The 21899-nt window shown below is 41.0% G+C and overlaps 1 protein-coding gene and 1 non-coding gene across 6 annotated transcripts in view; one reads left to right on the plus strand and one right to left on the minus strand.

The window, feature by feature from the left end:
- LOC105465036 (acylphosphatase 2) overlaps window positions 1-21899 on the plus strand; it is a 195107-nt gene that overhangs the window by 47293 nt on the left and 125915 nt on the right. Inside the window, exon 4 of one of the 5 annotated variants that reach the window (XM_071076689.1) lies at window positions 2402-2485. The exons of the other annotated variants lie outside the window; for them this stretch is intronic. Within the exon in view, the coding sequence (XP_070932790.1) occupies window positions 2402-2462 (61 nt within the window). The 3' untranslated portion in view covers window positions 2463-2485. The remainder of the gene's footprint in view (window positions 1-2401; window positions 2486-21899) is intronic. 5 annotated transcript variants of the gene reach the window in all.
- LOC112423794 (U7 small nuclear RNA) lies at window positions 1231-1294 on the minus strand. The gene has a single exon (XR_003014345.1). It is a non-coding gene; the product is annotated as a U7 small nuclear RNA (small nuclear RNA).

Below are 21899 nucleotides of genomic sequence, written 5' to 3' on the forward strand. Positions count from 1 at the left end.
GTTTCCTCCCTACCCCTGCCCCGCCAAGGGAAAGTCAGTGCGTCTTGGACTCTGGATGAAGGAATCTTCTGGTAGGAAATCCAAGGAATATATATATGTGTGTGTGTGTGTGTGTGTGTGTGTGTGTGTGTGTGTATATAAAATGAATGATTAGTGGCCGTTTTGCAGAGGGTTATCTCTCTAAAAGTCCCAGAAACCCATGTGAGCATATTGAATCAGAGCTATCCAGCCTGACATGTTGCAGAAAACATACTGCCTTAATCCACCAAAACATACTCATGTGACACTGTGATCTAAAAGTTTAAAGTCTTACATTCAGTTTAAACAACCATCCAGCAATATCAGACCCTGGTCCATTGGCTTAGTGATGCATCATTCTTAATGCTCTTATCTAGGTGCAGCCTCAATTACTGCCTGGTTGGTCAAGGAGATCAAAGTGTGCTCCACTTGGCCATGCTGTTGTCAGAAAGCACCCAGAGGGCTATGTAGTCTCCGATACAGCATGAGCTGATGCATTTGATTGTTACCTGTGTCCTCTGGGCAAGCATTGATTCATTCCACAAATATTATAAAGCATCTGCTATATGTCAGGCAGAGTGTTGGGAACTGTGGATACAAAGATGAGTAATATAGTCTCTGCCCTCAAGAACTTGAGGAGAGATGGATGGGTAGACACAGAAGAGTATACATAGAGAATGAAGCAAGACATGGAGGATTTGATTCAGAAAACTCTTCAGACTAAATAAAGAATTTTAACCTTTGTACAAACTGAGATCCTTCTGTTTCCCTTGTGAATGCCAAGGTGATCTCCATTCAGATACTATGACTTTTAAAAAATTGCTCATTAGCATGTCTGCATCTCCAGTTTGGCTGACACATCTGTCCTTGTGAAATACGCCAAGCACAGGATAAGATATTCTCTGAATATCTGAATATCAGTTTAGGTGCTTGAATTTGATGCCAAGATGGTTAGTCTACCTTGCTACTCACCTTGAAGATTTCCCATAACGATGGAAACTTCCTTCAAGATTCTGTAGCAATTTGGCTTTTGTATCCCCACCTTTCATGCCCCTCACCTCCATTTCCTAGTCTCACATTTGCCACCTCAGTTTGCTGGCAATGCTCATCTCACAAGGCTGACAGATGTAGCTCACAGGCCAGGAGGGCAGCAGGCCCTCTTGATAAAGGACTCTATTTTAAAATTTATTTTAATTGTTCTTTTTTTGTGTGTGAGGTATTTTCCAGTAAAAACCAGAAAACCTGCTGGACAAATTCTGAAAGAGCTGTAACTTTATTATTTTTTTTTTAAATGCTTCAGGCAATTCCATTTGACCTGGCCATCATCAAAGCTACTGGTAATCCGTAGGACCCTTCCTCATTACGGCATCTATCGACCTGTGACCTTTTGCCTCCAGCTCTTACTGAACATAAAAAGGCATCCAATGTATCGCCACTCGTTTCCTCAGCAGTCTGCTATATTTAGTTTGTCAAAGTGTTTTTGGCTCTTGATTCAATTATCTAACATGTTCATTATTTCTCCTAGCTCATCAAATGAGAAATTTGATAAGGATCACGTCTATATCATTGTCCAAATAACTGAGGACAGCTTTGAACAGGACAGGGCCCAGTAGCACAGTCTAGACAATACCCTCCTCTGTTATATTTATAATCATATCTGAAAAGATATAATGGTGTCAATCTTTTGGACATTGTATTACAAAAAATCTCAAATCCAGAGAAAAGACAGGGAATAGTGTAATACACACATTTAGATTTCCCAGTTGTAGTATTTTTCTATATTTGTATCACAAATATTATATAGACGCAGATTTTTTTTCTGATTTGGATAAACTTGCTGTAAGAGACATTTGGGGGAGGAACTATTGAGGCATTTGAATATGACTTGGGTATGAAAGAACATTAAGGAATTAGTATTACATTTGTTATGTGTTATATCATCATGGTTATGTAGGAAAATGTCTTTATTTTTTATAGCTGTATACTGAAGTATTTGGGTGAAATGTTATGATATCCATAATTTTATTTAAATACTTTGGGCTTTCATAAACAATAATCCAGTGGGAAGAGAGTTATGTAGGAGATACCTAAACAGGTTCAGAGAGAATGGCTAATTGTTTATCAGTCTGTGATGAAATTGTTTTGAGTCTGGAATATTTTGATAAGTTCTAAATAATAAGCCAATTTAAAAAAATTACCACATAATATGAAAGATAGAAATCTTCATCCTGTTCTTGGACTCCGTGCCACCCCAGAGCCTCATTCCATCCCATTTCCCCATCCCAATTATTACTGTAGTTTTTTTATAAAAATTGTTTCTATATTTTGATGTACATTTCTCCAAACTGTTCTGTCAAAATACTCGTTTTTCTATTGTCTTCAGACAAAAACCACAGTGTCAAATCTGCCATATCCAGGCCAGGCGCAGCGGCTCACGCCTGTAATCCCAGCACTTTGGAAGGTTGAGGTGAGCATATCACTTGAGGTCAGGAGTTCAAGACCAGCCTGGCCAACATGGTGAAACGCCGTCTCCATTGGGGAAAAAAAAAAAAAAATCAGCCAGGTGTGGTGGGACACGCCTGTAATCCCAGCTACTCGGGAGGCTGAGTCAGGAGAATGGCTTGAACCGGGAGGCAGAAGTTGTAGTGAGCTGAGATCACACCACTGCTGTACAGCCTGGGCCACAGAGGGAGACTCAGTCTCAAAACAAAACAAAATAAAATAAAATGGAATTAAATAAAATAATCTATGTCCAAATGTCCAATAAAGGAAAAAAGCCACATGAATGGTGAGTTAGAAACCATAAAAAGTAATTAGATATTACCAAGAGAAGTGTTACTAATATAATTTCAGATACATTACTGGGATAATATTTAGACAGGTATAGTAGAGCCATTATTGTTATATATCAGCTGAGTTATTTTAAAATAGATATAATAGTAATCATTTAATTAAAGAAACTCAATGAATTTTAAAAAGAGAGCAGTGAAAATGAACATACGGTATCTCTTGGGAAAATGTAAAATGGATGATAAAACAGGAGCACTGTAGAGGGTGTATTATAGATAACACATTAATTGTAATTCTATTAGAAATAGAATTTTAAGTATTGCCATTTCCTGGATAGCTGAGGATGACAAAGTATGACAAAGTCAACATTTTTAGTCCATGCTTTCACTTAAATGGCCTATAAAATAGACAATTGAAGTGAAACACTGGTAAGATGAGCCAAAGCTTTATTTTTGGCATCATTTTCCTTTAAACCTGTTGGGATTTGTAAAGCTTGGTTTTGCTGCCCAAAGAGCCGATCAGGAGTGTTACAGAAGAATTTTTCTGCCTAAATAATTTTGAATGCTATTCTTTCTAAAGTACATTATACTTACCGCTTCCTTTTCCCTCCCACAGGATGGAAGCTATTTAGCAGAGGTTGCCCTTTTTCTGATGACTCCAGTAGATAATTTGAGCAGTGAATCTTCCAGGGCTAATTAGCATGTGTAGTGCCATTGGAGTTGCAGGCTTGCGTTCTTGGGTCCTGGCGTGTTGTTTCTCTTTCTTAGGTCTGATTTTGGTTTGTTTCTTTCATGCTTGGAGTACACCCATGAGAGCCTCCCTATCCCCCTTTGGCTTCAATTTCAAATCTATGGATGTTACTGAAATAAATACACACATTCTCACCTTCATTTGGATCCTACATCAAAATATGTGATAAACAATCCTCAGCCTCTGGAATTTTTTTTTTTTAAGAGAGAGGAGGTCTTGCTATGTTGGCCAGGCTGGCCTCATGCAACCCTCCCACCTTGGATTCCCAAAGTGCTGGGATTACAGGCATGATCCACTTCGCCTGGCCAACCTCTAGGAATTTGATGTAAGTCTAGCTACTACTTACCAGCTGTATCCATGTACTCTAGACAACATTTCTGACAAACACCGCACAGGAAAGGCCCATGAAATTTATGTGTTTTTTTTCTTTTTCCTCTAGAGAAAAATACTGCCTTCTATAAGTTAATTTTATTTTTAAATAATTCTAATAATTAATGAAATAATACCTGCATATTAAGAGTCAAACAGTGCTAAAAATATTTAAAAACCAGCAACTCCTGCCTCTTTAACCCATCCCATCCCACTCTTCAACAGTAGTTTTAGTGATTTTTTTGAGTATTCCTCCTAATTTCAAAATAACTGGTATCTCTTATATCATTAACTTTAGATATTATCTAGTGACTTTTTACTGTGATAGACAAATCTATTGATGTCCTATTATGGTAGATGAAGATGTGACTCTTACACTACTCTTTCCTTCCCTCATTTCCCCATTATGCTTTTATATGACTTTTGGTTAATGCATCAGCAGTCAGTTTTTATATTTTTAGAACTATGTAAGTTGTGTCCTAAGGTGCCCTCTAGGAGGAGTCTGGCTCCAGTTGTTCATTTCTTCTTTTTATTTTGAGACAGACTCTCACTGTCACCCAGGCTGGTGTGCAGTGGCGCGATCTTGGCTCACTGCAAACTCCACCTCTTGAGTTGAAACGATTCTCCTGCCTCAGCCTCTTGAGTAGCTGAGATTACAGGTGTGTGCCACCATGCCCGGCTAATTTTTGTATTAGTAGTAGAGGTGGGATTTCACCATGTTGGCCAGGCTAGTCTCAAACTCCCAGCCTCAAGCCATCTGCCCGCCTCCGCCTCCCAAAGTTCTTGGATTACAGGTGTGAGCTACCATGCCTGACCAGTTCATTTCTTCTTTTAGCATTCAGTGATACTTAGTGATACTTGGTTGCCAATTCTAGGTGATAGAAAAAAAGCTTTACTTCCAAATCCTGTTAAAAAATTTTTGTTTAAATAGTTTTTTTTTTTTTTTTTAAATCACAGAATAGACACAATCTCTTAGGCGGTTGGAAGCATATTCATATCTCCACCTAGATGGGAAAGTCTTGTGGGCAGGGATTGTAATATGACTTCATAAAGCACAGGGATTTTTAAAAGGAAAGATTAGGTTTTGGATAGGCAAAAGGAAGGAGGATATGCTTTATACTTTCGGTCTCTGGACCTTAATATCTGAAGGCCTGGAACTCCTGTAATAAAGTAGTTACGGAGTCAAAGGTGGGAGGAAGGTCTCTTAGCATCTGATTTTAGTGCCCTGCAGACCTCGCTGCAGGTCTCAGTCATTCTCCACTGCCTGACACAATCACCTCCTCACTGCCCCGTGAGGTGCAGCGCCATCCAAGTCCATCACAGGGAAATGCCAGGGCTCACTTTGTTTATTTACTGGAGTGGCTGGTTGTACTGGGAGGCTATCAAGACTATTGGGAGGGCGGGGCTGGGCATTTCATACTCTTTGGGCTGCCTTCTGTGTGTATGTGACAGATCCTGGGCTGGGACCTCTGAGCCAGAGCTCCTCTCAAGGTTAACCTTGGACATCCCCCTCCCCATATGTGATCAGCAGGGGAGAGGCTGGAGTGCTTGAGCCAGAGTGCACATTCCCAAAGGTTCATGCTGGCCTTCCTTCGTGTCTGCTGTCCAGCCCCAAATATGACCATTTTAATCTCATAAAACTACTCAGAAGGGCTTCAGACATAAAGAAATACAGTCCACAGGTTTCCTCCCCATACCGAAGATACCAAATGGAATATGGGAATGTTACCAGGGCACAAGCTGTTACCCATCTACTAAGAGCTTTAGTTCCTGATGGCCAAATGCACATCTTCTCTATTAAGCAAATTTATCTGCCAAAAAGCTATGTTATGCCAAAAAGTTAAGTCCACAAATTTTGGAGACTATCTTGTGTCATTTGTGGTTGTATAAGAATCACAATGTGGTGTTGGTTGCTAAATATATTATTAACCTGTTTGAGAGCAACTCTGTTGTTTTCTTTGCTCATGAAGGTCAATTTTCACTAGTAGAAGCATTTAACTGGAGGAACTTAGTTTTTTTCCTGTAAGAGCTTTTTTCACCCCTTTCATTAGTAATTCTAAAAAATTTTGAACTGGAAATTTTAATAATAGAGTAAGTAAATCTAAGTTTCTTTGGAAGTTGTACTTGTCAGTTCTATTTTTTGGTTTCTTAGGAAACAAGTTAAAAACGGCTTTTTAGTTCTTAATACCTTTCTAATTACAGTTCTTTCTCCTCTCTAAGGGGCTTTTCTTTAAAAAGGTGCAGTTTTCTTTCCCTGTACTAATTGGAATGTTGGTTTTAAAAATTGATATTCTTGGGTTGGGTGTGGCAATTCACACCTGTAATCCTACCACTTTGGGAGGTTGAGGGAGGAAGATCACTTGAGCCCAGGAGTTCAACATCAGCCTAGTCACCACAGGGAGACCCCATCTCTACAAAAATAAAAAATACAATTACCCAAGGATGATGGGATGTGTCTGTAGTCCCAGCTACTCAGGAGGCTGAGACAGGAAGGATCCCTTGAACCCAGGAGTTTGAGGCTGCAGTGAGCTATGATTGTACCACTGCACTTCAGCCTGGGTAACAGAGTGAGACCCTTTCTCTAGAAAAATAAAAATTATATTCCCTCTAACCATGGTCATTAAAAAAATATGTATATAAATATACACATGTGTGTGTGTATGTGTGTGTGTATATATATATATATGTATTTGCTTGCTAAGAGACAAAAGTCAGTTACTTGAGGCAAAGCTTTTAAAATTAAAGATGTTTCATATGATCATGTGCTTTGTTTATGAACACATTTGTACCAACTGAAGTGTTGGCCTTGGTTGAATTTCCTTCTTTTCCCTGATTCATCAAAATTGATGAAATGTCAATCATGCTGACTGATTTTTCACAGCAATGTGTGTAACCTATGACAGTGAAGGGTGTGGAGACAAATATAGCTTCCACATCTGGGGTGGGAGCGGTATGTAGATGAGTAGAATAAATTGAACTTTACTAATCTCTTTTTTCTTGTATTTAATAAGTTCTCGGGTACATGTGCACAATATGCAGGTTTGTTACATAGGTATACATGTGCCATGTTGGTTTGCTGCACCCATCAATTTGTCATTTACATTAGGTATTTCTCCAAGTGCTATCCTTCCCCCAGCCCCCGACCCACTGACAGGCCCCAGTGTGCGATGTTCCCTGCCCTGTGTCCACGTGTTCTTGCTGTTCATTTCCCACCTATGAGTGAGAACATGCGGTGTTCGGTTTTCTGTCCTTGTGATAGTTTGCTGGGAATAATGGTTTCCAGTTTCATCTATGTCCCTGCAAAGGACAGGAATGCATCCTTTTTTATGGCTGCATAGTATTCCATGGTGTATATGTGCTACATTTTCTTAATCCAGTCTATCATTGATGGATATTTGGGTTGGTTCCAAGTCTTTGCTATTGTGAATAGTGCTGCAGTAAACATACGTGTGCATGTGTCTTTATGGTAGCATGTTTTATAATCCTTTGGGTATATACCCAGTAATGGGATAGCTGGGTCAAATGGTATTTCTACTTCTAGGTCCTTGAGGAGCCGCCACACTGTCTTCCACAATGATTGAACTAATTTACACTCCCAACAACAATGTAAAAGTGTTCCTATTTCTCCACATCCTCTCCAGCACCTGTTGTTTCCTGACTTTTTAATGATTGCCATTCTAACTGGTTGTGAGATGGTATCTCATTGTGGTTTTGATTTGCGTTTCTGTGATGACCAGTGATGATCATTTTTTCATGTATCTGTTGGCTGCATAAATGTCTTCTTTTGAGAAGTGTCTGTTTATATCCTTCACCCACTTTTTGATGGGGTTGTTTGTTTTTTTTCTTGTAAATTTGTTTAAGTTATTTGTAGATTCCAGATATTGGCCCTTTGTCAGATGGGTAGATTGCAAAAATTTTCTCCCATTCTGTAGGTTGTCTGTTCACTCTGATGGTAGTTTCTTTTGCTGTGCAGAAGCTCTTTAGTTTAATTAGATCCCATTTGTCTATTTTGGCTTTTGTTGCCATTGCTTTTGGTGTTTTAGTCATCAAGTCTTTGCCCATGCCTATGTCCTGAATGGTGTTGCCTAGGTTTTCTTCTAGGGTTTTTATCGTTTTAGGTCTAACATTTAAATCTTTAATCCATCTTAAATTAATTTTTGTCTGAGGTGTAAGGAAGGGATCCAGTTTCAGCTTTCTACCTATGGCTAGCCAGTTTTCCCAGCATCATTTATTAAATAGGGAATGCTTTCCCCATTTCTTGTTTTTGTCAGGTTTGTCAAACATCAGATGGTTGTAGATGTGTTATTTCTGAGGACTCTGTTCTGTTCCATTGGTCTATATCTCTGTTTTGGTACCAGTACCATGCTGTTTTGGTTACTGTAGCCTTGTAGTATAGTTTGAAGTCAGGTAGCATGATGCCTCCAACTTTGTTCTTTTTGCTTAGGATTGTCTTGGCAATGCAGGCTCTTTTTTGGTTTCATATGAACTTTAAAGTAGTTTTTTCCAATACTTTGAAGAAAGTCATTGGTAGCTTGATGAAGATGACATTGAATCTATAAATTACCTTGGGCAGTATGGTCATTTTCACAATACTGATTCTTCCTATCCATGAGCATGGAATGTTCTTCCATTTGTTTGTGTCCTCTTCCATTTTGTTGAGCGGTAGTTTGTAGTTCTCCTTGAAGAGGTCCTTCACATCCTTTGTAAGTTGGATTCCTAGGTATTTTATTCTCTTTGTAGTAATCGCGAATGGGAGTTGACTCATGATTTGGCTGTTTGTCTGTTACTGGTGTATAAGAATGCTTGTGATTTTTGCACATTGATTTTGTATCCTAAGACTTTGCTGAAGTTGCTTATCAGCTGGAGATTTTGGGCTGAGATGATGGGGTTTTCTAAATATACAATCATGTCATCTGCAAACAGGGACAGTTTGATTTCCTCTTTTCCTAATTGGATACCTTTTATTTCTTTCTCTTGCCTGATTGCCCTGGCCAGAACTTCCGCCACTATGTTGAATAGGAGTGGTGAGAGTGGGCATCCCTGTCTTGTGCTGATTTTCAAAGGGAGTGCTTCCAGTTTTCGCCCATTCAGTATGATATTGGCTGTGGGTTTGTTATAAATAGCTCTTATTATTTTGAGATACGTTCCATCAATACCAAGTTTATTGAAAGTTTTTAGCATGAAGGGCTGTTGAATTTTGTCAAAGGCCTTTTCTGCATCTATTGAGATAATCATGTGGTTTTTGTCTTTGGTTCTGTTTATGTGATGGATTACGTTTATTGATTTGCATATGTTGAACTAGCCTTGCATCCCAGGGATGAAGCCCACTTGATTGTGGTGGATAAGGTTTTTGATGTGCTGCTGGATTTGGTTTGCCAGTATTTTATTGAGGATTTTTGCATTGATGTTCCTCAGGGATATTGGTCTAAAATTCTCATTTTTTGTTGTGTCTCTGCCAGGCTTTGGTATCAGGATGATGCTGGCCTCATAAAATGAGTTAGGGAGGATTCTCTCTTTTTCTATTGATTGGAATAGTTTCAGAAGGAACGGTACCAGCTCCTCTTTGAATTCTGGTCGAATTCGGCTGTGAATCCATCTGGTCCTGGACTTTTTTTGATTGGTAGGCTATTAATTATTGCCTCAATTTCAGAGCCTGTTACTGATCTATTCAGGGATTCAACTTCTTCCTGGTTTAATCTTGGGAGGGTGTATGTGTCCAGGAATTTATCCATTTCTTCTAGATTTTCTAGTTTATTTGCATAGAAGTGTTTGTAGTATTCTCTGATGGTAGTTTATATTTCTGTGGGATCGGTGGTGATATCCCCTTTATCCTTTTTTATTGCATCTGTTTGATTCTTCTCTATTTTTTTCTTTATTTGTCTTGCTAGCAGTCTATCAATTTTGTTGATCTTTTCAAAAAAACCAGCTCCTGGATTCATTGATGTTTGAAGGCTTTTTTGTGTCTCTATCTCCTTTGGTTCTGCTCTAATCTTAGTTATTTCTTGCCTTCTGCTAGTTTTTGAATTTGTTTGCTCTTGCTTGTCTAGTTCTTTCAATTGTGATGTTAAGATGTCAATTTTAGATCTCTCCTGCTTTCTCTTGTGGGCATTTAGTGCTATAAATTTCCCTCTACGCACTGCTTTAAATGTGTCCCAGAGATTCTGGTACATTGTGTCTTTGTTCTCATTGGTTTCAAAGAACTTCTTTATTTCTGCCTTCATTTCATTATGTCCCCAGTAGTCATTCAGGAGCAGGTCGTTCAGTTTCCATATAGTTGAGCAGTGTTGAGTGAGTTTCTTAATCCTGAGTTCTAGTTTGATTGCACTGTGGTCTGAGAGACAGTTTGTTATAATTTCTGTTCTTGTACATTTGCTGAGGAGTGCTTTACTTCCAACTATGTGGTCAGTTTTGGAATAAGTGCGATGTGGTGCTGAGAAGAATGTATATTCTGTTGATTTGGGGTGGAGAGTTCTGTAGATGTCTGTTAGGTCCACTTGGTGCAGAGCTGAGTTCAATTCCTGGATATCCTTGTTAACTTACTGTCTCGTTGATCTATCTAATGTTGACAGTGGTGTGTTAAAGTCTACCATTATTATTGTGTGGGAGTCTAAGTCTCTTTGTAAGTCTCTAAGGACTTGCTTGATGAATCTGGGTGCTCCTGTATTGGGTGCATATATATTTAGGATAGTTAGCTCTTCCTGTTGAATTGATCCCTTTACCATTATGTAATGGCCTTCTTTGTCTCTTTTGATCTTTGATGGCTTAAAGTCTGTTTTATCAGAGACTAGGATTGCAACCCCTGCTTTTTTTTTGCTTTCCATTTGCTTGGTAGATCTTCCTCCATCCCTTTGTTTTGAGCCTATGTGTGTCTCTGCATGTGAGATGGCTATCCTGAATACAGCACACTTGTGGGTCTTGACCCTTTATCCAATTTGCCAGTCTGTGTCTTTTAATTGGGGCATTTAGGCCATTTGCATTTAATGTTAATATCGTTATGTGTGAATTTGATCCTGTTTTTATGATGTTAGCTAGTTCATAGCATTGATGGTTTCTACAATTTGGCTTGTTTCTACAGTGGCTGGTACCAGTTGTTCCTTTCCATGTTTAGTGCTTCCTTCAGGAGCTGTTGTAGGGCAGGCCTGGTGATGACAAAATCTCTCAGTATTTGCTTGTCTGTAAAGGATTTTATTTCTCCTTTACTTATGAAGCTTAGTTTGGCTGGATATGAAATTCTGGGTTGAGAATTCTTTTCTTTAAGAATGTTGAATGTTGGCCCCCAATCTCTTCTGGCTTGTAGTGTTTCTGCCAAGAGATCTGCTGTTAGTCTGATGGGCTTCCCTTTGTGGGTAACCTGACCTTTCTCTCTGGCTGCCCTTAACATTTTTTCTTTATTTCAACCTTGGTGAATCTGATAATTAGGTGTCTTGGGGTTGCTCTTCTCAAGAAGTATCTTTGTGGTGTTCTCTGTGTTTCCTAAATTTGAATATTGGCCTGCCTTGCTAGGTTTGGGGAGTTCTCCTGGTTAATATCCTGAAGAGTGTTTTCCAGCTTGGTTCCATTCTCCCCGTCACTTTCAGGTACACCAATAAAATGTAGATTTGGTCTTTTCACATAGTCTCACATTTCTTGGAGGCTTTGTTTCTTTTTACTCTTTTTTCTCTAATCTTGTCTCCTTGCTTTATTTCATTAATTTGATCTTAAATCACGATGGCCTTTCTTCCACTTGATTGAATTGGCTATTGAAGCTTGTGCATGCATCATGTAGTTCTCGTGCTATGGTTTTCAGCCCCATCAGGTCATTTAAGGTCTTCTCTACACTGTTTATTCTAGTTAGCCATTTGTCTAACCTTTTCCCCAGGTTTTTAGCTTCCTTGTGATGGGTTAGAACATACTCCTTTAGCTCGAAGAAGTTTGTTATTACCAACCTTCTGAAGCCTACTTCTGTCAAATTGTCAAAGTCATTGTCTGTCCAGCTTTGTTCCATTGCTGGCGAGGAAGCGCGATCCTTTGGAGGAGAAGAGATGCTCTGGTTTTTAGAATTTTCAGCTTTTCTCCTCTAGTTTCTTCCCATCTTTGTGGTTTTATCTACCTTTGGTCTTTAATGTTGGTGACCTACAGATGGGGTTTTGGTGTGGATGTCCTTTTTGTTGATGTTGATGCTATTCCTTTCTGCTTGTTAGTTTTCCTTCTAACAGTCAGATCCCTCAGCTGCAGGTCTGTTGGAGTTTGCTGGAGATCCACTACAGACCCTGTTTGCCTGGGTATCACCAGTGGAGGCTGCAAAACAGCAAATGTTGCTGCCTGGTCCTTCCTCTGAAGGGGCACCTGCCTGTATGAGGTGTCTGTTGGCCCCTACTGGGAGGTGTCTCCTAGTTAGGCTACATGGGGGTCAGGGACCCACTTGGGGAGGCAGTCTATTCTCAGAGCTCAAACGCGGTGCTGGGAGAACCACTGCTTTCTTCAGAGCTGTCAGACAGGGACGTTTAAGTCTGCAGAAGTTTCTGCTGCCTTTTGTTCAGCTATACCCTGCCCACAAAGGTAGGCTCTGTGGAGGCAGTAGGCCTTGCTGAGCTGCAGTGGGCTCCGCCCAGTTTGAGCTTCCCGGCCACTTTGTTTACCTACTCAAGCCTCAGCAATGGTGGACGCCCCTCCCTGTGCCAGGCTGCAGCCTCACAGGTCGATCTCAGACTGCTACACTAGCAGTGAGTATGGCTCTGTGGGCGTGGGACCTGCGAAACCAGGCATGGGAGAGAATCCCCTGGTCTGCTGGTTGCTAAGACCATGAGAAAAGCATAGTATTTGGGCAGGAGTGTCCCATTTTTCCAGTTACAGTCTGTCACAGCTTCTCGTGGCTAGGAAAGGGAAATCCCCCTATCCCTTGCACTTCCCGGGTGAGGCAACTCCCTGCCCTGCTGTGGCTCACCCTCTATGGGCTGTCCAACCATTCCTAATGAGATGAACCAGGTATCTCAGTTGGAAATGCAGAAATCATCCGTCTTCTGTGTTGATTATGCTGGGAGCTGCAGACAGGAGCTTTGGCCATCTTGGAACGGACCTCACTAATCTCTTAGCTCCCTCCTATGCCAAGAGCATAGCTCATGGACCTTGCATTGTGCAAGGGTTACATGTTACCAAACTGATTTCCACTCAGTTACATCTTTTCTCAGATACTTTGAAGAGGAAAAGTGGGGAGATAGAAAGGAATTTTGCAGATTAATTGCTACTTCTTCTAGGGTATGAACTGAGAGAAATGGTGCAATCTCTCAGCCTCTTCCCTTCTGATGCTGTGTCGTTTACACTGACCAAGTGGTTATTAATAACTCTTCCATGGCTTTTGCCAAGTTCCAGAAAGATTTGTTACTGTGTCTGACAATCTATAGAGGAATGAAGAGTAAGCATATTCTTCTGTCAGTCACCCCATTTCCCACCTTCTTGCTTCCCTACACTCTAAGCTTCAGGAGTTCCCTGAGGGACTTCATTTGGAACATTTTACCTATCTTTACATGGTAGCCTCCTTCTCATCATTCAGGTCTTAGCTGAAATATCACATCCCTAGAAAGGACATGGCTGGTGTCCTTATTTTCACCATAGCACTTACTGTTGTTGGATATTTTCACATCTATTTGTTTATCATCTGCCTCCCTCAGGATTCTAAGCCCCATAAGAATTGAGCCTATATGCTGGCTTGTTCAGTGGTATATCGCCATCATCAAGAAAAGGGCCAGCAGACTTTTTTCTATGTGAGGGATCAGATAGCAAATAGTTCAGGTTTCGGGGGCCAAACATTCTCTGTTGCAAACTCAGCTCTGCCACTATAGCACCAGTGCAGCCAAAGACCTATGTAAACAAATGGATGAAACTGTGTCCCAAAAAAACTTTATTAATGGATGCTGAAATATGAATTTCACATAATTTTCCCGTGTCGTGAATATTATTATTTTCTAATCATTTAAATATGTGAAAACCATTCTTAGCTTGTGGGTTATAGAAAAGATGAAAGGCAGATTTAGTCTGTGGGCTGTAGGCTATTGACCTTGTTGAAGAACATCGATTTTCTGGCACTTACTGCAAGTTTATTATAATGAACGAATTGATAGAGTGAAAGGTAGGAATTTTACCATGAAGAAATTAATGTATTTATTCCCAAAAGTGGAATAGTAAAATATTCCCCTAAACTAATTCTGAATAAATAGATTATTCTGGAAAGATAAGAATCATATCTTCTCTTTTGATATCCCCCGGATTTGGCCTGGTTAGCAGAGTGTGTGTGTTGCAAATTGAGACTAAACCAATTTGGCATGCATAACTCAGGTTCTTTTTGAGGAGTAAGAATAACTATCAAGGTTTGAGGGAGCGTGTTTAGCTACTCTCTCACAAACCAGCTACCAGGTAATAATAAAAACAAGATTCAGGCAAAACTCAGTCACACATACAAGCTTTATTTTTTGTATTAAAAAAAAAAAAAAAAACTGTTAGTGCCTGTAATCCCAGCACTTGGGGAGACCAAGTTGGGCGGATCACGAGGTCAGGAGATCGAGATCATCCTGGCTAACACGATGAAACCCCGTCTCTACTAAAAAAATACAAAAAACTAGCCGGGCGAGGTGGCGGGCACCTGTAGTCCCAGCTACTCGGGAGGCTGAGGCAGGAGAATGGCATGAACCCGGGAGGTGGAGCTTGCAGTGAGCTGAGATCCGGCCACTGCACTCCAGCCTGGGCGACAGAGCAAGACTCCGTCTCAAAAAAAGCAAAAACAAAAACAAACCTGTTAGTTTCAGGGATACATTGGCGGGGGGAGGGGGGGTTCTAGAGATAAATTGCATATCGTGGGGGTTTGGTGTACATAAGATTTTGTCACCCAGGTAATAAACATAGTACCCAATAGGTAGTTTATTGATCCTCACCTTCCTCCCACTTTGCATCTTCAAGTAGGCCCCAGTGTCTGTTGTTCCTTTCTTTGTGTCCATGTGTCCTCAATGTTTAGCTCCCACTTACAAGTGAGGACATGAAGGGTTTGGTTTTCTGTTCCTGCATTAGTTTGTTTAGGAAAATGGCTTCCAACTCCATCCATGTTGCTGCAGAGGACTTTATCTCATTCTTTTTTACGGCTTTGTATTCCCTGGTATATATGTACCACATTTACTTTATCCAGTCTACCGTGGATAGGCATTTAGGCTGATTCCATGTCTTTGTTATTGTGAATGGTGCTGCAATGAACATACATCTTTATGTGTCTTTTTGTTAGAAAGATTGATATTCCTTTGGGTATGTACCCAATAATGGGATTGCTGGATCAAATGGTAGTTCTATGTAAGTTATTTGAGAAATCTCCAAACTGCTTTCCACAGTGGCTGAACTAATTTACACTCCCACCAGCAGTATATAAGGATTCCCTTTTCTCTGTAACCTCACCATCATCTGTTATTTTTTGACTTTTTAATAGTCATTCAGAGTGGTATGAGGTGGTATCTCATTGTGGTTTTGATTTGCATTTCTTTTTATTTATTTATTTATTTATTTTTTGAGACTGAGTCTCGCTCTGTTGCCCAGGCTGCAGTGCGGTGGCGCGATCTCGGCTCACTGCAAGCTCCGCCTGCCGGGTTCAGCCGTTCTCCTGCCTCAGCCTCCCGAGTAGCTGGGACTACAGGTGCCTGCCACCACGCCCGGCTAATTTTCTTTATTTTTAGTAGAGACGGGGTTTCATAGTGTTAGCCAGGATGGTCTCGATCGCCTGACCTCATGATCTGCCCGCCTCAGCCTCCCAAAGTGCTGGATTAAAGGCGTGAGCCACGGCACCGGGCGATTTGCATTTCTTTAATGATTAGTGATGTTGAACATTTTTTCATGTGCTTATTGGGTGTGTATGTGTCTTCTTTTGAGTAGTGTCTGTTCATGTCCTTTGCCTACTTAGAAAAATTTTTAAATAGTTTTTGAGGATACAGGTGGTTTTTGGTTACATGGATAAGTTCTTCAGTGGTGATTTCTGAGATTTTGGTGCACATATCACTTGAGGAGTATACACTGTGCCCAATATGTAGTCTTTTATTCCCCACCCCACTCCAGGGCTTCCCCCTGAGTCCCCAAAGCCCATTATATAATTCTTATGCCTTTGCATCCTCATAGCTTAGCTCTTCCTTATAAATGAGAACATACAGTATTTGGTTTTCCATTCTTGAGTTACTTCATTTACAATAATGGTCTCCAGCACCGTCCAAGTTGCTGTGAAGGCTATTATTTCATTTCATGGCTGAGTAGTATTCCATGGTGTATCTATACCACATTTTCTTTATCCGCTCATTGGTTGATGAACTTTGCCCACTTTTTAATGGCATCAGTAAATAATAATTTAAATTCCTTATAGATTCTGGATGTTAGACTTTTATGAGATGCACAGTTTGAAAATAGTTTCTCCCATTCTGTGAACTGTTGACTCTGTTGATAGTTTCTTTTGCTGTGTGGAAGCACTTTAGTTTAATTAGGTCCTATTTGTCAATTTTTGGTTGGGTTGCAATTGCTTTTGGCGTTTTTGTCATAACGTCTTTGCCAGGGCCTGTATCTCGAATGGTATTTCCTAGGTTTTCTTCAAGGGCTTTTAGAGTTTTAGGTTTCAGAAGTAAGTCTTTAATCCATCTTGAGTTGATTTTTGTGTGTGGTGTAAGGAGGAGGTCCAGTTTCAGTCTTCAGCATATGGTTAGTGAGTTATCTCAGCAACACTTATTGAATAGGGAGTCCTTTCCCCATTGCTATAAAAACATTTATTAATCAAGCATTGATTAGCAAGTGGCCCAAAGAAGTTCATTCAAACTTTCTCCAGAGCAGTGGAGTTCCAGTGCTCTGGATGTCTTAATTTATTTGTGCTGCTCCAACAAAATACTTGAGATGGAGTAATTTTTAAAGAACAAAAAATAATTTTCTTACAATTCTAGAAGCTGGAGAGTCCAAGATCAAGGTGTTGGCAGGTCCAATGTCTGATGAGGGCTGCTCTCTGTTTCCAAGGTATACCTTGTTGCTGCCTCCTCTGGAGGGGAGGAGTGCTGTGTCCTCACAGGAAGAAGGTAGAAGAGCAAGAGCTCTGAACTCTGCAAGAAGCCTCTTTTATAAGGGCCTTAATCTCACTCATGAAAGAGGAGCCCTCATGGCTTAATCACATTTTAAAGCCCCCACCTCTTAATGCCATCACATTAGCCATTAGATTTCAACACCTGAATCTGGGAAGGGACACATTCAAACTATAGTATTTATGTTATATGCAAAACTCATTGAAGGTAGACATGACATTCTAGGAGCAAGAAACATCATCTAGTCAGAACTTCTTTGAAACCAATAGCTGGTTATGGGACCAGTTAGAGTATGCACCTTCTGATGTTATCCCTTATGGTACATGTTATAAGCATCTCTGGCTTCTTATACCATGTTTGTGAAAGGATTGGTGAGTGTTTCTAAGTCTTTGGTGCCAATCCACTTTTTTTTTTTTTTTTTTGAGATGGAGTCTTGCTCTGTCACCCAGCCTGGAGTGCAGTGGTGGGATCTTGGCTCACTGCAACCTACGTCTCCTGGTTCAGACCATTCTCCTGCCTCAGCCTCCTGAGTAGCTGGGGATACAGGCGCCGACCACCATACTTGGCTAATTTTTTAGTAGAGACAGGGTTTCACCATGTTGGCCAGGCTAGTCTTGAACTCCTAACCTCAAGTGATCTGCCTGTCTTGGCCTCTCAAAGTGCTGGGATTACAGGCATGAGCCACTGCGGCCAGTGTAATCCACATATTTTGAATACTTTTAATTTCACTAGTGATAATCCATTTTGAACATTTATTATGCTAATTAATAAGTCAAGAAAAATCTATTTTTGATAAGATAGCATGCCAATTAGCAAAGCAGAAGGATTTGTAGAAGCTGCCTCTGGAATGTGGCTTTTTAAATATAATGTTAGCTGACCCCCGTGGACTATGATTCTTGACAGCAAATTACCTGACCATCTGAGCATTAAATGTTGAACCAACTGGCAACTACTTAATATCACACTGATTAAACTGCAGTATTACTAGACATTGTAGCAGTAGCCTTTGCCCTGACTTTGGTCCTTACACCATTCTATGGAATGTATACACAAGGGGATAGATCTCTCACATCTGCATCCCATTAGGAATTACAAGGAAAAAGAATAGTTTTTTCTAAGCCTGCTGGGAGTATACAGATTAGCAAACAACTGTGTTTTTTGTTTGCTTGTTTGTTTGTTTGCTTTTGAGACAGAGTCTCGCTCTATCAGCCAGGCTGGAGTGTAGTGGCACGATCTCAGCTCGCTGCAACCTCTGCCTCCCGGGCTCAGGCAATTCTCCTGCCTCAGCCTCCTGAGTAGCTGGGATTACAGGTGTGTGCCACCATGCCCAGTTAATTTTTGTGTTTTTAGTAGAGATGGGGTTTCACCATGTTGGCCAGGCTGGTCTTGAAATCCTGACCTCAGGTAATCTGCCCGCCTTGGCCTCCCAAAGTGCTGGGATTATAGGCATGAGTCACCGTGCCTGGTCTGTTTTTGCTTTTTTACTGTAAATTTACTGATTGTCAAACTAATACATATTGTGGTAGAAACTGCCAGTTATTTCCCAACGTGCAACTGTTCCCTTCTTTATTTAGTCATAGAAGCCCTGAACTTAAGCTTGTATACATGGTCCCTGCTATGGTCTGAATGTTTATGTGCCTCCAAAATCATATGTTGAAATCTAGTCCCCAATGTGATGGTATTAGGAAGTGGGGCCTTTTGGTAGATGATCAGGTCCCAAGGGCAGAGCTCTCACAAATGGGGTTAGCACCCTTATGATAGGCCTTGGAGGGCTCTCGCACCCCCTTTACCATATGAGGATACATAGAAGGCACCGTCCGTGAGGAACAGGCCCTTATCAGGCACTGAATCTATTGGTGCGTCAATCTTGGTATTCCTGGCTGCAGAATTGTGAGCAATAAGTTTCTGTTGTTTGTAAATTACCCAGTCTAAGGTATTTTGTTTAGTAGCCCAAACCGACTAAGACATCCCCCTAGCATAAGGACCATATTTCTTAGCCTCTTTGAAGCTTGTATGGCCACCAATGAGATGTCAATGAAAATAATGCATTCAGTGTCTGGGTTATGCCCTTAAAGGGCAAGGGTGTGCCCACCACTGTTTTCTTTCCCCTTTCCTGCTGAAATGTGAAGACAGGAATTGGAGCAGCCATCTTGAACCATGAGATGGAAGCCATACATTGAAGGTGGCAGAGCGACCAGATAGAAGGACCAAGTGTCCCTGGTGGTGGTTGAGCTGTCATGCCAGCTGTGGACTGCTGTCTGAACTTTTGCAGGACAGAGGAATACACTATTTAAGTCTCTGTTGTAACATCTGAATTGTTCTGTATTCTAATATAATACTTGTTTTAGAACACTTGGAACAACAGAAAGTTATTTATGTTAAGGCAGGAAAAATCTTAGGTGTAATTCTATCACCCAGAGTCAGTCATGTATTAACTGACATCTTAGTGGATGTTGTAGCATGCTTCCCTCAGCCTCATCCCCACCTCTACCTTCACGATGACTTGCTCAGTTGCTCAATGCCTGGAGCATTAGCTGCTAATGGGTCTGTCCAGGAATTGACCTTGGCCTCACGGGGGCAGCCTGCATCCAAGAATCTGTTGTTGAGAGGGTACCAAAGTCCAGTCTTCTTGCTTCAGTTTGGACAACTCTGAAGGGCCATCTTAGCTCTAGAACTCGATGTAGAAATGGCCAAGGTCTCTGTTGCAACCGCATTACAGTTCACTTCTCCCTCTGTCAATCCAGCCTCCCTCTCCTCTCACAGGCACTGTTCCCAAGGGTGCTTCACAACAAACCCACATGCAAATCTCAATCTGTGTGCTAGGGAACCTGACCTATGACACATATAGATTTAGAGATTTGGGATTTTAATACTTTGTTTTTCACTAAATATTTTGCTGGGTAGTCTCCATTTGCCTTGCCAGACACATTCCACCGCCTTCCATCCACATGTGTTCTGGGAGGCTGACCACGATGGGCTACATTAATGAGCTCCTTTGCCCTCTACCTTCCAGTCGAATGCTGCCAGTGGAAGGCACTGATAGGAGATCAGACGGTGGGAGGACAGAGCCTGGGATATCGCTTGTCACCAGGCTGTGTGTGTTGGAAGAGGCATCATCCTTCTGCTAAGTCCACAGCTCATGGTGTGAGGTCTTCTCCTAGAGCTACAAGTTTTATTGTGTTTTGCTGGTAGTTACTTCCTCTGGCCCTTTCATGCCTAGGAATGGAAATAAATCCCCAGTGCTGCCAGCCCTGGGGTGCTTCTTCAGCTCTCCCTGGTTTCTTATCCCTGCCCACACCTTTGCAATTCGTCACTGTTCTCAATCACTCTGTTTGAGTATGTCATCACTTTCCTAGCAGGACCAGGACTGATACACAGATGAACTGAAAGCATTTCCCTATTTTATTTATTTATTTTTTTTGAAACAGAGTCTTGCTCTTGTACCCCAGGCTGGAGTGTAGTGGCAGGATCTCGGCTCACTGCAACCTCCGCCTCCCAGGTTCAAGCGATGCTTGTGTCTCAGCCTCCCAAGTAGCTGGGACTACAGGCATGCGCCACCATGCCTGGCTAATTTTTTGTATTTTTAGTAGAGATGGAGTTTCACCATGTTGGCCATGCTGGTCTTGAACTCCCAACCTCAGATGATCTGCCCTCCTCGGCCTCCCAGAGTGCTGGGATTACAGGCATGAGCCACTGCGCCTGGCCTCCTACTTTTTTTTTTTTTTTTTTCTTTTTGAGACAGAGTCTCACCCTGTTGCCCCGGCTGGAATGCAGTGGCACCATCTCAGCTCACTGTAACCTCTGCCTCTCAGATTCAAGCAATTCTCCTGCCTTAGCCTCCAGTGTAGCTGGGATTAAAGGTGCATGCCACCACACCTGGCTATTTTTTATATTTTTGCTAGAGACAGGGTTTCATTATGTTGGCCAGGCTAGTCTTGAGCCTCCTACTTCTTAATGTTTCTTCTAAAACATGATTTTTATTGGTCATGTATAATTTCATCATGTAGACTTACAAGGATTTCTTTAATTCCCTATTGTATATGTACACTTTTTATATTGATTTTTATCACAATATATCAAAACATTTATTATGCCATTAAAAACTTCCAATAAACACATTTTTAAATGACGGTTATGGCTAGACCATGAACCTTGAGTTGTTTATTCAGTAGTGGTAAGAGATTTGTTCTAATCCACCTGATTTCTTTTGTGCAGTGTTTATAGTGACTAAAGAAATGTATTTTCAAGATGATTGGGCTGGCTATACTGTGTAGCTACCACAGAAGAAAGCAAGGCTGTGCCCCAGTCCCACCACATTAAGATCCCCAGTTCAGGGTCTTCATTAAAACAGCTAAACAAACTGGTGTAAACAGTACTTTTACTTGAATCTAACATCTTTTATGTTTTCTGGGCCAGACTTTGTGCGGATATTGGATAATAGGCTTGGTGGCCCTTTTATATTCCTTGTGTACTTGCAATTCCAGGAAAAATACAAAGCATTTAGTGGGAAGGATTTGAAAGAGAATACAGTTTGATCACCATGTAACTTGAGTAAAAATAGCACCATAATTGAAAACACTAAGAGTAGGGTTTTAAGGAAAGAGAATAAGACTGGAACAAAGTAACCATGAACTTTTCAATTCTGGGCTGCAAGTTCTCTTCATTATTCAGTGACCCTTTGTGAGATCTTGTCTTAGTCCATTCAAGCTACTATAACAAAATACCATAGACTGGGTGACTTGTAAACAACAAAAATTTATTTCTCATGGATCTGGAGGCTGGGATGTCCAAGATCAAGGTGCCGGCAGACTCAGCGTCCTGTGGGAGCTTCCTTCTTGGTTTGTAGACAGCTGTCTTCTTGCTGTGTCCTCACATGGTGGAAAGGGTGAGGAAGCTCTCTAGGGTCTATTTGAA

The sequence above is a fragment of the Macaca nemestrina genome, chromosome 13 (genome assembly GCF_043159975.1).
Source record: "Macaca nemestrina isolate mMacNem1 chromosome 13, mMacNem.hap1, whole genome shotgun sequence".
Classification (NCBI taxonomy): domain Eukaryota; kingdom Metazoa; phylum Chordata; class Mammalia; order Primates; family Cercopithecidae; genus Macaca; species Macaca nemestrina.